General features: G+C 33.2%; 1 protein-coding gene across 1 annotated transcript in view; it reads left to right on the top strand.

Annotated features, from left to right (window-relative positions):
* Positions 1-2369: 2369 nt before the first annotated feature.
* LOTGIDRAFT_223003 (hypothetical protein) overlaps positions 2370-15760 on the top strand; it is a gene marked incomplete at its 5' end in the record, with an annotated part of 34682 nt that continues 21291 nt past the window's right edge. Inside the window, 16 exons of the mRNA XM_009067993.1 lie at positions 2370-2588; positions 2974-3024; positions 3451-3597; positions 3909-3952; positions 4178-4260; positions 4737-4837; positions 5112-5180; positions 5439-5482; positions 9330-9406; positions 12291-12427; positions 12707-12820; positions 13207-13306; positions 13512-13714; positions 14028-14134; positions 14795-14990; positions 15355-15507. Of these exons, the coding sequence (XP_009066241.1) occupies positions 2370-2588; positions 2974-3024; positions 3451-3597; positions 3909-3952; positions 4178-4260; positions 4737-4837; positions 5112-5180; positions 5439-5482; positions 9330-9406; positions 12291-12427; positions 12707-12820; positions 13207-13306; positions 13512-13714; positions 14028-14134; positions 14795-14990; positions 15355-15507 (1845 nt within the window). The remainder of the gene's footprint in view (positions 2589-2973; positions 3025-3450; positions 3598-3908; positions 3953-4177; positions 4261-4736; positions 4838-5111; positions 5181-5438; positions 5483-9329; positions 9407-12290; positions 12428-12706; positions 12821-13206; positions 13307-13511; positions 13715-14027; positions 14135-14794; positions 14991-15354; positions 15508-15760) is intronic.

The following is a 15760-nucleotide window of genomic DNA, read 5'->3' as shown; positions in this document are numbered from 1 at the left end:
ATTGAATATATTCTATTTCATATTGTTTCAATTGTTTTATTTATTCACAGTTTATAGGAATTCATCTTGTTGTTGGTGTGGTTTATTCATAGGTTTGGTAATATTTCTGAATGGCTTGTGCATAGTTTATGAATTCTTCTGTATAGTTTTTGTATAGTTGTTGGATAGTTTTAGAATAGCTTCTGGATAGTTTCTGATTATCTTATGGATAGTTTCTGAATAGCTGTTGGGTAGAGTTTGGATAGTTTCCGAATAGCTGTTGGGTAGAGTTTGGATAGTTTCTGAATAGCTGTTGGGTAGAGTTTGGATAGTTTCTGCAAAATTCTGTATAGTTTTTGAATGGTTCCTTAAAAGTTCTGAATAGTTCATATTTTCAAGCACGAAATATTTAAATATGTTTTAGGACCTGTATATATTGAATTATCAGAAGGCAAAGTTAAGTTTGTATGGTAATTATCAATGATTATCAGAAGTAATTCTAGGGAACAATTGAGAAGTTATATATTTAGTACCAGTATATCAGTAGTTGTCAGGTTATGATACAGTACGCTGTTATATGCCTACCTTTAATCTCAAGGATTGTGGGATATCAATAGCTTTGCATTAACAATCCGGTTATCTGAAGCTAGAAAATTATTTCAGTATGACTGTATGAACCACCAGCATTGAACAAATAAAAATTGTGTTAACTCTAATCAATACGGATATAAGATCTCTTTAATTTGGATTATATATAAATTTTGAAATATATATTGGATCTAGAGCCTCAAAAAGTGAATTTGTGTTTCTTCTGTGACTGTTTCAAGTGTAGTTATATTACACAAATAGAATTATAAAATCACTGCTTGCTGATATCTGCTGACCAATTTTAGTCTATTTTATTGAAAGCAAGTTGATGTCCGTTCATTGGATGTTTAATAGCGATATTTTACATAGAATTCCTGAAAACTATTTAACATCATGTCAACTTATTTGAGGACCAGAAATAAACTTTAAAATGTTTGGAAAATTAACGCCTGGCAAGGAGATAGAGGGAGCCATCCCTGCTGGGTCTGTGAAGGATGCAAAATCGGACACATCCTCAGAAAGAGGCTCAGATGATGAAAATGTTGCCAAGACGATTAAAGCATTCAGTCGATTCACGCGAAATCGAGATTCTCTGGATCAACATAGACCAATAGATTTACAGGTGGGTTGCTTGGAAAATTTAAAGTTTACAAAAAACAGTTCTGCTTTGTCAGGAGTTGAGGTGTGATTCTGCTATACAAAGAATCCAGAATCAGTCCAAATAATACCTGCAAGTTTTTTCAGTCTGGTTTCCCCTGTCAGTGATGTAAGTCGTTCGTGTTTAACCTAGAAATCCAAAATTCTGCCTGGGCATTCAATTCCTTCAGTAGACTTAAGTTGATCAAAGTTATCGATCCTGTTCCCCACTGATAAGGGTTGAAATCGGAAGGGCTGACATGGTAAAATCTTGTCTTTCAAATTTGACAATAAACTGAGTTCCAACAGATTGGTCATCTTAAAGATCTCTCAACAGTTGCAAAGTCAAGACAAAGTACGGGGACATACAGCAGTCCTGGTAAAATTTCCTAATTGCCCACAACAAGTGGTTTGTAAGTCTTCATTAACTCAAACTGGTTTAGAATAGCAGGACTGAAAACCATTTCATTTCATTTCATTTCTCCCACCTATATTAAACTATTATATGAAATTTTCAATACATTAGTTTAATGATCTTAATTTGTGAATAGTAGGCCTATAGTCTGTAACACCTGGTATATTTTATATAACAACTGTATACAATCAAGATTATTTTTTATGATATTCTAGAAGAATACAGTTTGAAATATACCTTTATATTACTTACTTGTTATTGATTATTTTTGAATAGAAGCAATAAACCTGCAATGTGTTTTATTTTATATTAAGAGTAATATCGTTCGTGCCCATTCTTTTATTTTTCTGTCTTTTGGCCTTCCAGTTAGAAATGTTTCCAATACACACAAAATTATTTGAAAATTAAATATTCAAAGCCAACAATTCTCCCCTTCTTTTCTCCGCCCCACCCTGCCCTTTCCTTGCCGCAGGATATTACAGGGTAACAATTGCTTCTTTATATTTGCCCCTGATCCTCTGCTTGGTAGTGTTCATAAGGTGACCGAGATGTGGGTGGGGCAGGAATAACTGTATATCTCCATTCAATGTTTTATGGGATAGCAGTAAAACAAATTCAAGCAAAATTCTTAATTTTGGACCATTTTGGGGTATATATCTCCAATATAAATTTTGGGCCTAGCTAAGTGTTTCAGTGTAATGTATTTGCTTCTAGTGTTCATTGATGAGGCTCGTGGGTGTGCAAAATTTTAATGTACTTCTCCCTCTCTTTTCAGATTCGGGTAAAAGTGATAGAAGCTCGGCAACTTCAGGGTGCCAATATTCAACCAGTTACAAGGGTCACATGTTTTAATCAAATGAAACAAACGCGTGTTAAAAAATCAACGAACAGTCCATGTTTTAACGAATCATTTTTCTTCAATTTCCACTCCTCTCCTGCCGAATTATTCGATGAGATCATAGAATTTAAGGTAAGAGAGCAAATTAACGCAAATATTTCACATAGAACTTCCATTTAGAATTTTATAATCAGAACAGTTTTATACACAATATATATTCAGAAAGGACTTGGTGAACTTGATTCTGAACTTGATTCTAGATATTGTCACAAATATTTCAATTTGTCATCAGAAATTCTTTGAGCCATATTGTTATCCAAATTAAGGCTTAAAACTCCAAATAGTTTTTTGAGCTGTGTTTTTTGAATTGTTTGTTTTAATCTAACTGTAGACAAACCCATTGTTAAATTAATAATCTAGAAAGGGATACAGATAGCTGAAAAATAATATTATCAGCCAATGTATGTTCAATGTTATGAATTTCTAATATTTATGATTTTTAATATTTTTGTTCCAGGTGTTTAACTCTCGTAAATTACGTTCTGATGCTTTAATAGGTTCGTTTAAGGTGAGAATTTTAACTGACATTTTATTTTTGGTTTTTTTTCTACATCATTTTATAAATGAAATACCCCTTGTCAACTTGTTTCTCATTGGTACTAGCTGTGGTGGAGGTCTGGGATTCAATTAGAACATATGTCAAGAAAATACTGTCAAATTTTCCAACTTTGTTTCCTACTGTCATTGATGTAGGTCGGAATGACTGACATGAAAAAATCGTCTGAGCTCATTAGTGCTATAGGATATCCAAGATAAAGATAATCGATAGTTAGTAGTTGGAAATCGAAAAAGAGTAGGAAAATACCACTGTCCTTGCACAATGACTTTAGACAGTTGAAAGTCAATAAAGATTAGGTTAATGTTGCTCTCTTGGTAGAATTTGTTTAGGGTAAGGATATCTTTACCGTCATTTTGATTTCCCCGTCTGTTTCAGTGTGATGTAGGATTAGTTTATGATGAAAATCAACATGCGTTACTCAACAAATGGCTGCTACTTAGTGACCCTGATGACACAATGTCAGGGGCCAAAGGTTACCTTAAAATGTCTGCCGTGGTTCTCGGACCCGGGGACGAGGCGCCTGTAAGTTGGATAGAATTTTCTATTATTAACAAAATTCAGAATTTATTACCTATGTCAAATGGATATATATTTTTGTCAGCTTTATTTGATTCCGTGGATCTTTGCTTTTAGTGACTGACTCAAGAATTGGGTTCTTGTGTCAAATCTGCATGTATTCTCTCCCTATTTCCTCCTTTTTTTAAATTAGGCCAAACATTAATAATAGAATCAGCTGAAGAGAATTAATGATCAGAATTGGATTTGATGATGTATCACTTAATCCAAGTTGTTTATTAATTCAAGTATCATTAATTGTCTTTTTACTATTACAGAGTATGAAAACAGACAATCAGGATGATTCTGAAGATATAGAAAGGTAGGCATCTGGAAATTCTGAAAGTATTTTTTTAATTTTTACTCTTACTTATTAATTATGGAAGCACATCATGATTTTGATTTTAAAGGAAAAAGAACTTCAAGGAATGGAGCTTTCAATGCCTTATAATTATGTACAGCATCAATAGTCTGGTTTTTAGTATGAGTTCACAAACTCAGAAGCAGACGGAGATCAAGTGATATTAAAACTGTTATTATATTTCAGTAATTTATTACGACCTGCTGGAGTTCAACTGCGTCCTGCCACCTTTACTCTCAGATTATACAGAGCCGAGGATATACCTAGAAGTAAGTCAGACATTTTAGATATTTCTGTGGCATTGGGTTATTGTATTGCTTTCAAAGCATGTTTTGGATAAGCAGCTTTCATCAGGATAGCAGTGGATATTATTTTCATTGGTATTAGGTTATTATATTGCTTCCAAAGCATGTTTTGGATAAACATCTCTATTCAGGATAATTTGTGTTAAAGATCAATGCCAGTATATTGTAATATTTTGACACATGGTTATATACAGTATAATTGCGATTATAATGCACACCAATTCTTACACTCAAGTTAATCTTGAAATAACCTCAGCCATGGTTGGCATAATGCAGACACCATAATTTCAAGTATTCCACAGATCACAACTGTTTGTCTCTCATTGACAATTCTCTTGCCCCTACTCTCAAAACTTTTGATTCATAAAAATACAACTGGTTTTTGGTTGACTATCTCTACAGTAGCTCTGGTATTAATGAACTCTTTTGTGTAATTTTAGTGGACTCTGCATTTATGGAAGGAGTAAAGAAAATATTTGGTGGTGAAGAACAGAAAGAATTAGTTGATCCTTATTTTGTCTTCTCCTTTGCTGGAAAAGATGTAAATATATTGTTTTAGAATTAATTCAACTCTCGGAAGGCTTGATTTATAAACTATTCTGTTTTGTGTGATGCCTTGTGTTCCAATATAATAGAATTTTTCTTTCAAACCCTCTGCATCTAATGGCCTAGCAGACGACAATCTGTATAAAAGGTTAAGGGTACTGCATTGAGCAAACGTAGAATTTATTCAAGGACATGGTTTTCAGATATATTTTTATTTTTCCCCATTAATTACACATTAAGATTAAGTATATATTTTGGTCTATTTTCAGCTACAATCTAAAATAATGTATTGTTCAGATCATCCAGAATGGAATCAAGAATTACGTTTGGGACTTCAGGTAATTATTACTTAGATATGTTCATTAAGCCCAGTTTCCCTCATTGCACACTGCAACTGTCTGTATTAAACTCATTTTAGGTTTCAATCAGGACCTGTTCTGTGTTACTCAAAATATTGTAGATTACCGTATGAGCGTAAACATTATGAATTAACGATTTGACGACTTCAAAAATAATGTTTTTTTTGCAATTAACGTACAAATTAACGGTCCTGGTATCTAATGCTATCGTAACATTATTTTTTGGTTGGTTTTCAGTTTCCATCAATGTGTGAAAGAATTAAATTTATGATCAAAGATTGGTGAGTAGACATCTTAATTAAAATTTAATTAATTAATAAAAGTTTTGAATTTTTAGGTGCTAGATGATGAAGATACAAATCAACAACACTTTTTCTTGATCGCTCATACTTTACTATTGAGGTGGAATCTGTATTTATTGAATGTAAAGGTGTAGGCTATATATATATATATATCATTGACCTTCACCTTGACCTGACTTACTGGTGTCCTGAGTGGTGGCAAAATATGGTTTGTACCCCCGAGTTCATTTCTTGGGGAAGAAGCCTCAGACAATCTAATTTAAATCTTAGCCTAGCCCCGAAACTTGTCCCCCATTAAAGTCGGACCAACTATTTGTACTCCCAGTCTTGAGACGCTGGCGCCACCACTGGGTGTCCTTGACCTTCACAGTTTCATTTTATTATTGGTTCAAGGTTGAATGATGACCTCAGCACTGGTTTAATGGTGTATTATTATTTTCAAGCAAAGATTTTTATATACATTCAGGTCCAAGTCAAAATATAAAACCTGACCGGTCTATTTTATTTCAAGGTAGAATAGATAGTGATTGAAACTGTATGAATTAGACTTGAAATGTGTTCATTTCTACTTAAACTACCTCAAAATAAAGTGAACTGCTCGTGTTTATATTTTGAATTGCATCTAGATGTGTACAATTATCTCTATCTAGGCCTTATTCTGTTTTTGTTTTAATATAAAACATGTGAGAAACATGGAAGTTTTTAAATCTCGTAATGTAGGTCAATGATATTCATGCATGTGCAGGAATGTACCAATATATTGAGAATATGTAGAATATATTGAGTCAATTACTGCTTATTCTATCTTAAAACAAAATAATATTCTCTATTAGTATGTCAATACCAAGAGGTTTGACCAGGGACCAGCTGGTAGAAAGGATCCTCGTGATCCTAAACTGTTATTGTTATAAAATCATTAGCAACAGGCTCAGACATGGATCAGCTGCAAGACAGGACCCTCGTGAACCTAAACTGTTACTGTTATAAAATCATTAGCAACAGGCTCAGCCATGGATCAGCTGCAAGATAGGATCCTCGTGAACCTAAACTGTTATTGTTATAAAATCATTAGCAACAGACTCAGCCATGGATCAGCTGCAAGACAGGATCCTCGTGATACTAAGTTGTTTTCCACGCACAATATATTTCAATTCTCACATGTTTTATATTCAGTACATTATATTTTAATTCACTCTGTAAATTGTTTGAGTTTTGTGTCTATATTTACGTTAAATTTGCCGATTATTTTGGTTACTATAGGGATAGAGTTAATGATGATGATACAACTGGATCTTATTATCTTGATTTACCCAAAATATCAGCTTTTGGCACCACTGGTTTGTTGATTCTTGTTTCTTTACTTTCTGAATATTGTTGACTCAAAATGTCGAATTTAATCCCAAAATTTGATGGAAATGTCATCCTATTTGTAAATCAAAATTTAATGATATTTTTATTTGAATTTTAATAAGAGTTTAGACATAGTTCTGATAATCTTGAGAAAATTTCTGGCAAATTTAGTTGCCAAATAATGTTATTGCTGAAACTTTGATTTTTAAAAAGATTGAGTCCAAAGGAATCTGTTGGATGAGTAGAACAGTTTATACAAACTTTTTAATAATAATAATAATAATAAACTCTTAATTTGACATGAGTCAGAATTAGACTCAATATACAAGACATGGTCCTGTCTAACATTCAGTCCATGGGGACAAACATAAACTCTTTATTTTACATCGGTCAGAATTAGACTCAATACACAAGACATGGTCCTGTCTAACATTCAGTCCATGGGGACAATATCATGAATGAAAAAAAAAAAATACACAATAACTCGATAGATAAACTGTTTAACAAATACACAAGTATATGTATATTAAATGGACAGACTATGTTAAATTAAAAAATTAAAAATATAATTTTGAAAATTACTAATGAGATTCTGAATAACAGTAGTCAACAATATTCAGAACAATTATCACGATCTATATCCCATAGACATTATTAATCCTTTCTATTTATTACCCTTAATTCAAAAAAATATATCTCCCTTATTCATTCATTCATTCTTTTTCTTTCTTTCTATGCCAATCATATTATATGTATATAGGCTCTTAAGTTATATATACTTCTGATTTCATTCATTCATTCATTCTTTTCTTTCAATCCATCTATTAGTACCATTTTCCGAACAGATATATAGCCAATTTTCATTCATTCATTCATTCATTTATTCAATCATTTCTTTATTTCTACCATCTGTCTATCAGGAATGCTCTCTGTTCTATATTAAACAACCTACTGGGGTTATGGTATTAATAAAGTTTGTTTTTTTACAGAGTAGTGGCTGGATGATGATTGTTGCTTTTTTTTTTTATAAATTAAGCCTAATACACACTACAAAAAATGTCCTTTATTACAGACTATATTCTCATGATAGCAATGTAAATTGTAGAAACTTTGTGTATTGTATTCTGCTCTTCACGATCTAAATAAGATTTCTAAAACAAGATTAAAAATATGAAGGGAAGATTTTGGGTTGAAATATTATTTTTTGTAGATGTGTACTGAGCTTATAAAGATGGTTGCTAAAAATAGAGATTCAGAAATATTGAGAGACAACCAACAGTTTTTATATAGATATATTTTAAAACTGGTTAAATTTCTTTTTCTGTCAAAAATTAAAGATTCTCCAGATGGGTCATCTTTATGATTTAAAACCTGTCCTTACAGATTTGTCGGTTAATCAGATCATGGTGATTTTCTTTATGAGAAACAGAATATCAGCTTTTTAAATGACTTTGCCTTGATAGATTTCCTGATTTTCCTTCAGTTTTTTTCTGAATCGGTGTTTTTAGAAAATATAAGATTGTATTGTGGTATTATTATATATTGGTAGTAGATTAACAGCATGTTTGTTGTTAGAATTGTTTGCATGATTGTTTTTCAGAAAATAGCTACACGACATTGTTCAATATTTTTATTATGATAAGCTAAATTCATACTGCTGTTATTTGGACTGAAAAATCATTTGCCTAGCTAGAAGCGTTTATCATCAAATTAAATTAAGAAAAAATAAGACGTCAAACGTAATTTTGTTGCGTGCATTTCCTCAAAATAAAAAATATGATACTATCTCTCCAGCTAGCAAAAATGTCCGTGATTTTTCAGTTTTCAAAAAGCAGTAAGAATTTGGCTCACAAGATGGTTGTTGTCATGAAAGTCAATTTGTGACGATAGTTGGCTGTTAGATGACTAGGAAGCCTGGCTTGTAGTCTGCATGGTTAAATAACAAAGACGTTACCCGTGTGAAATCAAACAGCCCAAGTTTACTAGCTACCTTCGAAGGGAAGACGAAATTTACAAATATTGAATATTTTATACGTAAAGATAATTCATAAACAGATCTCTCTTAAAGTGATGTAATCTTCTAAATATTGCCTCTACCAGCTCATAGGGATAAATTTTTTCAATGTAGAAATCCGACATGAGGTACACGTGCAAGAATACAGAAAAGGGGAATCAACTATGAAAGTGTTTACCATTTTGATGAAATTATGTAAAATTGTGCATTATTCCTTCATAGAAATCAAAAACAACTGCCCTGCATTCAACTATCCACATTGATAAAACCGTTGGACGAATATTTTGTCTTCCCATAAGTAACCTTTTATATAACAAGAGTCGTTTTGTTCAAAACAACGAAAAGCTTCAAAACTGTTTGATAAACAGAACACATGACTGTAAAAGAGATCTGTTGATGACGTTAAATCTAACAAACTTGGTGATTGGTTGGTATATATCACATGATATTTTAAATCTACAGGGATCGACTGAGCGAAGATGATACAATCGGAACATTTTTACTACCAATTTCACTAATATCTTCAAGTGGCGACACCGGTGATTGTCTTTTTCTTTACTTTTTAACTTTTCATAACTTTTTTATTAACGATAAAATTTGAAAAGATAATGTCGGGCTTAATTCTATAGAGAAATAACTTAACATGACAGCTATAGAATATATATGTGGCTCTAAAAGGGGTGGGGGAATGTCTTGTCCAGTTGTCAAACTAAGTATAAAAATACAGGGTGTCGTTTGGTGATTAGGGGTGAAGTTGAAAATTCATAGTTGCTACAAAATTTCTGTAAATCGGATAACGAAACTGTCCAAATCTGTACAGACCATGCCACTGTTCTTTACTGCAAAATTTGTTCCTTATTTGTGACCTATTGTTCCCTTGCTGGTATTTCAGTTGACAGTATTGACAGTATTTGATGATAATCAGACTTGTTAAAATAATATTCCATCAAATCATGAATTATAGTATTAATGTAACTAAATAGTACTTGACTCTTATATCCACTGTCATAAACAAGAACTTAAGGAAACGAAGAACCTTAGAATTAAGCTCGACATTTCTTTATTTTGAGGTTTGATTAAAATTTAAATGTTAAACATTTTCAACGCTGCTGCTTAAAACGTATTTTGCAACGTAAACTAACATTTTATTTTTCAATTTTTGCTTAGAAAATGACGAGGGTAATATTATATTCAAGGAAGCGGGGTTTTTTTATGTTAATATTTAATGTTGTACGGGTGGGGGTCTATATACTACATGTATCGCAAATTTCCTTAATTCCGGGGATCTGTGGGTAGAATTTGACGCACCAAGGGTCTGAGTATTTATGCACGTCTGTGATATTATTAGAATCTATACGAGAGCAGTCAATATTGTCCTTTTGATTTATTTCCTCAAAATGCCTTAAAAGAAATGAAATGAAACAGCATTCCTAAAAAAATAACGAGCATGTTTTATTCTGTCATAAAAAGAATAAGTGGAATGCCCATCTCAGTTCTAAATTTGTCATACCTGTATTACCTCTAAAAAAGTAGACTGTTCTCGTTTGTCTTAGCATGTGCATAATTCTCTCTATGACCTACTTTAGTATTAGAACTGTAGTTAGACTTTGCCAAAATTAGTATTTTTATGTTCTTAAGTAGTTAGTAGAATTTTTTTTCTTTTTTTTCATATTTTTGTTAAAAGCATCTGCAGGTATTTTGAACAGTATGTTGTGCGTTCTGCTTGCCAGTATAGAAATTAATTAACTGTGTTCTGCTTTTTATAATAATTATCTTCTCTTGTGTTTCTATATACAGATAACAGTAGGTCCTATTATTTATAATATTTGTATTGCTGGGATTTACAGTTGCTTGGAATGATCTTGACAGGTGGACCAGCTACTCTTGTCTTATTAAAAGAAACTTCGCAAATTATATCTCATACATTCTGGGTTTGATATTTGATGGTACTTCTCTTTAGATGAGCCTGCTATACAATATTGCTCTGAATTTTTTCATACTTTGAAGGATATTTTTGGCTGAGAACATTGTTTTGCTTGAGCTGGTTTTTATCTTAAAAATATACAAGAGGAGTAGCTGGACTCACCTTGATTGCAGAATGATCTCAAATTTTATAAATTATTTCATATGGAATCATAAACTAGAAAATATCTTTCTGATATCTGTACGCTGTGCCTATCTAATGCTTTTATCTTGATATTTTTACTACCTATTACTGCACATATGTACTTCTGCTCAATTTCATTGTTTGAAAGTTGAGGGAAAGAGGCGAGGATTAAACTTGATTTTGGGATTCTATGGTATTAATTTGAACACCTTGTCAATTCTTCAATTAATTGAAAATACAGACCTGGCCATGTATTCTTAGCGCTAGGATATCCTGGAATCAATGTTAGAAGATGAGAACCTAGGATGTCCTAGAATCAATGTTAGAAGATAAGAACCTAGGACATCCTAGAATCAATGTTAGAAGATAAGAACCTAGGACATCCTAGAATCAATGTTAGAAGATAAGAACCTTGGAAATCCTAGAAACAATGTTAGAAGATAAGAACTTAGGAAATCCTAGAATCAATGTTATCAATTTGGGTATAAACCAATGGAATTCACTCCTCTTTCAATAAATCAACCAATGAAAATGTGCAGATGTGGTTTTGGTTTTGTTTGTGAAAGTTTTGTTTAGATTTTCATTTTTTTGAAATAATTATTTAAACTAAAAAAACTAAAATATTAACATCTTTAAATCATTTTTCATCATCATTTTTCATGTGAATTTCATGTGTGATTTGTCTAATGAATTCAAAATGTATGGAAGCATGGATTCAAGGTTTACATTATACATGAAAAGGCTCAAAAAGAGAGCCCCATTAGTGCAGAAACTCAATTCATTTAATTTTCAACAAAAGTGAGATCCTAATTGCTGTGATTAACATTTGTTTTTATGGATTTTGTACGCTCTAGAGCTTCACAAAATGGATCTCCAATTTCTCCAATAGGCATTGTTTTTATGTTTCCAACAAACACTCATCCAAACTATGTGCCAAATTGTTGACAAGTGAAAATTTCATTGCATTAGCCGATCGATCCTTCGTAAATGAGTGATTGAAACCTAACAATATTAGTGAAAACGAAAACTGAAGCAAAGACTTTGATTGGTTAGTAAGATCTATATCATCATATTAACCAATCAAATGTCTTAAAAATCTTCAGATATCATCATGGTGTTTCAGATTTCTGAGCTCTGATTCAAATCCAAAAATTTGTCCTGAAATGCATGCTTCCCTACAGGGTGTGAAATTTTTGATAATGGTGTGCTTACAGTCCATTCTTTATTGCAAATGTTCTTTCTGGCTTTAATTTTCTATTTCTTGAATGCCCGTCTCCAATATATCATAAATAAACAATCGTAATGTATCCAGGGAGAATTGTGTTTGAAGTTTTATTTATCCCGGACTTTAGGTTATCTACCAACGTTCGGACCCTGCTACATCAATTTTTATGGGTCGACTCGAGAATATTCTGATTTACCTGATGAATATGATGATCTTAATCTTGGAAAGGTAAGAAATTCTAATTTCAGATTTCAAGGTTTAACATAATGAATAAAAATTTACCTGAATATTTACCTCGTGAATTTGTCAGCCATTTTTCCTGAGTTACTTAGGTCAGTGAAATTATGACAGAAATTTCTTCAGATACATGGACAGTTTCCTGTCTTCATCAGCTGATTAAGGTGCAGAACTGTAGGATGTAAAACCCTTTTTTATTTAATATGATGTATATCAGGTTTAGCCTATAACTGAAGTATTTTCTAATAATTGATTGACATGTTATTACAGGGAGAAGGTGTGGCCTATCGAGGTCGAGCTCTAGTTGAATTAAAGACAGAACTGGGTGAACTACCAGAATCTCCGATAGATGATATTCACCAGGATGATATACTCCGTGTACAGGTATATGACAAGTTTTCTATTGTTTAGAGCCCCCTATCAGTGATGAAAGAGACTGATAGTTGTTCGGATGGGACAATTAACCGAGGCCCTGTGTGCTACAGGCTGTGCATGATAAAGATCCTTCAACAGTTGGAAATCAAAAACGGCTAGACTAATACAGTTTGATGTTGGAATTTATTTCAAATTACTTGACTACTTTACTCAAGGATAAGAAAGCATGAGCACTATATTCGCAATTATACAGTATCTGTCATTAGCAGCAACTTATGTCATACATTGTTGACATTATAAAGTTAACTCTTGTCAAATTGACATGGCATGTTATCGAAACTTTAGGTCAGAATTATATCAGTTGTCTGAAATCTATATTTATTTTTTGTGTATAGAAATTTATGAGAAGAAGAAAATATCGTCTACACGCAGCATTTTTAAACGCGACCATGGTCAACTCTATAGATGCTCCGGTAGAATTCGAAGTCAGTATAGGTAAGACTTTATATTAATGCTTTACCAGAAGAGACAGGGCTGTTGGTTTGGGGTTTATTTTCTGGGCGTGGCCGATATCAAGTATAAATTGGTTTAATCCTTTTATTATTTTTTGATCTTCTTGTTTGTTGGAAGTGAATACCACAAAAGTTGTTGATTGCAGACATTAACTTGAAAAAATAACACTACATTGATTTTTATCCAGGTAACTATGGTAACAAGTTAGATGAGAATGTACCACCATGTGCCTCGTCAACTCAGCCTACCAACGCTGTCTTCGATGGTTGCAGTTACTACTTCCTGCCCTGGGGTGGCACCAAACCCTGTGTGGTGGTGGACAGTTCCTGGGAGGACATCAGCTTTAGATTGGAAGCTTTGAATTTAATTTTAAGAATTATTGATTCATTGGTGAGTTTAATTTATGATGCTTAAAAGAAACATCAATATATCAACTTGTTGTATTACATTCTAGCCCTCAACCTCTCGCCAATTGTTCCTATATTTTACAAAGATAACACCTTTGATTCTCAACGGTATTTCTCTTGGTCAAAACTCATGGTGATGGTCTTTCTGAACAAACTCAATGCTCTATTTTCTAAAGAAAATCCCAAATTCTGACAGAAATTCTATACCTTATATTATTTAGTAAGCATTTGTGTCTTTGGGTAGCCTGTGTACTGTGTTTCCAAGGAGATATAACTTGTATTACCATGTATTCCAGGATTCTAACATGGAGAGAGTGAAGATTGGTATCAAGGCTAAACTTCCCGTACCAGAAGTAGCTCAGTTATTGATCTCTTTGTTGGATCAACTCGTACAGGACTGCAAGTAAGTAGCAGAACTAGTGTCGCCGCCAGCCTCCTAAACTGGGGGTACAAACAGGGGGCAGACTGACTTAATGGGGTGACAGCTGTCGAGGCTGAATTCAAAATGCGGCAACTGTTTCATAGTCGAAAGCCTGTCAATGCGAGTCTGAGAAAGTTCTCCCATGAAAATTTGAAAAAATTGAATTGATTTGGTGCATTCTGACACAAAGTTGTATACTAGTGGACGCCCCCAAAGAAAAGTATCATCAGGTGACACCTGCCACTACTTTATAGGTCAACATCATAAGATACTTTCTTCATTCCCACCTTAATACTTTATAAAAATTTATATCCAAAAGAATATGCTTCTGAAATGAAATGAAATGAATGGAGTTTTACGTCCTACTTTTCTGCACCATGTGGGCTAATGAAGACAGGCAATGCCATGCAGGGTGCGATGAGGGAAATTTGGCCAGGACAGCGGCATTAGCCTGCTCTTTTTCGATTTCCAACTGTTGAGGGATCTTTAACGTGCACAGCCTGTAGCACAATGGGCCTCGGTTTATTGTCCCATCCGAACGACTAGACGCTTTTTCCATGTCAACCCCTCTTACCTGCATCACTGACAGGGGGAAACCGGGTTGAAATATGCTTCTGAAGACAAATCAATTTTTGCTTCCAGAAAACAGTTACCTGCTCCAATCCAAGGTCAGCATCAGACCAATGAATTAGATAAACTAACGACACAATATCGTAGAAGTGAACTGGACGGAATCGGAGAGCAGGCCGCGAAACTACGAGAAAACGCTACAGATATTAACGAAGCAATGTCTGAAATCGAGAATTTTATGGCCATGTTGAAAAATTTGGCTGTGGAGGTAAATAAAACAGTTTATATTAAAATCAGAATCTACGGAAACAAAAGTGATACTTGACCCCAGAGATCTGGAAGCTCTTACTTTGCAGGAGGACATTTATAAACGAACAGATTAAATACAACCATTTTGTGAAAACTTTTGGGTTACTTTAGGCATTTTTTCCATGTCTTGTATTTAACAAGCTCTTGCGTATGACAAGGTGACCACTCTGTTGTTGGGATTGTGGTGCCAATTCACATTCCTGATAATGGTGTGGTATATTTTTATAATTAAGATACATGGATAACACTTAAGAAATTTTCTGATTTACAAATGTATTATTCCTGCTGTCTAAGATTATTAATATTTTGAATTTTGTTTTCAGCCCCAGAACAGTATGCCTGATGTATCAATATGGATGATTAGTGGTGATAAAAGAATAGCGTATTTCCGTATTCCAGCTAACGAAGTTATATTCTCTAATAATCCTAATACAATTGGTCGACAGTGTGGTAAACTACAGACTGTACAACTTAAGGTAAGACTATTTTTGAACTGGTGGCATCTTACATGAAATCATCGTCCATGAAGTTGGAACTTTAAATTTAGTTCAGTGTGTATATTTAATACAAGAAATAAAGAATGATGATAATCTTCTATTATTGTTGAGGTATTCTATTAGTTGTATTGACAGTTGTTTCTCTATGCATTATGAAATAGAGGCTGATTAGTGACCACAGAATTATCAAGTGAAGTTCACAGGCAATTCTTTCCATGTCTTGTCCTGACCC

Source organism: Lottia gigantea (genome assembly GCF_000327385.1).
Source record: "Lottia gigantea unplaced genomic scaffold LOTGIsca_88, whole genome shotgun sequence".
NCBI lineage: Eukaryota > Metazoa > Mollusca > Gastropoda > Lottiidae > Lottia > Lottia gigantea.
Note: the sequence above shows the minus strand (reverse complement) of the source record. Positions and strands in the feature narration are given on the sequence as shown.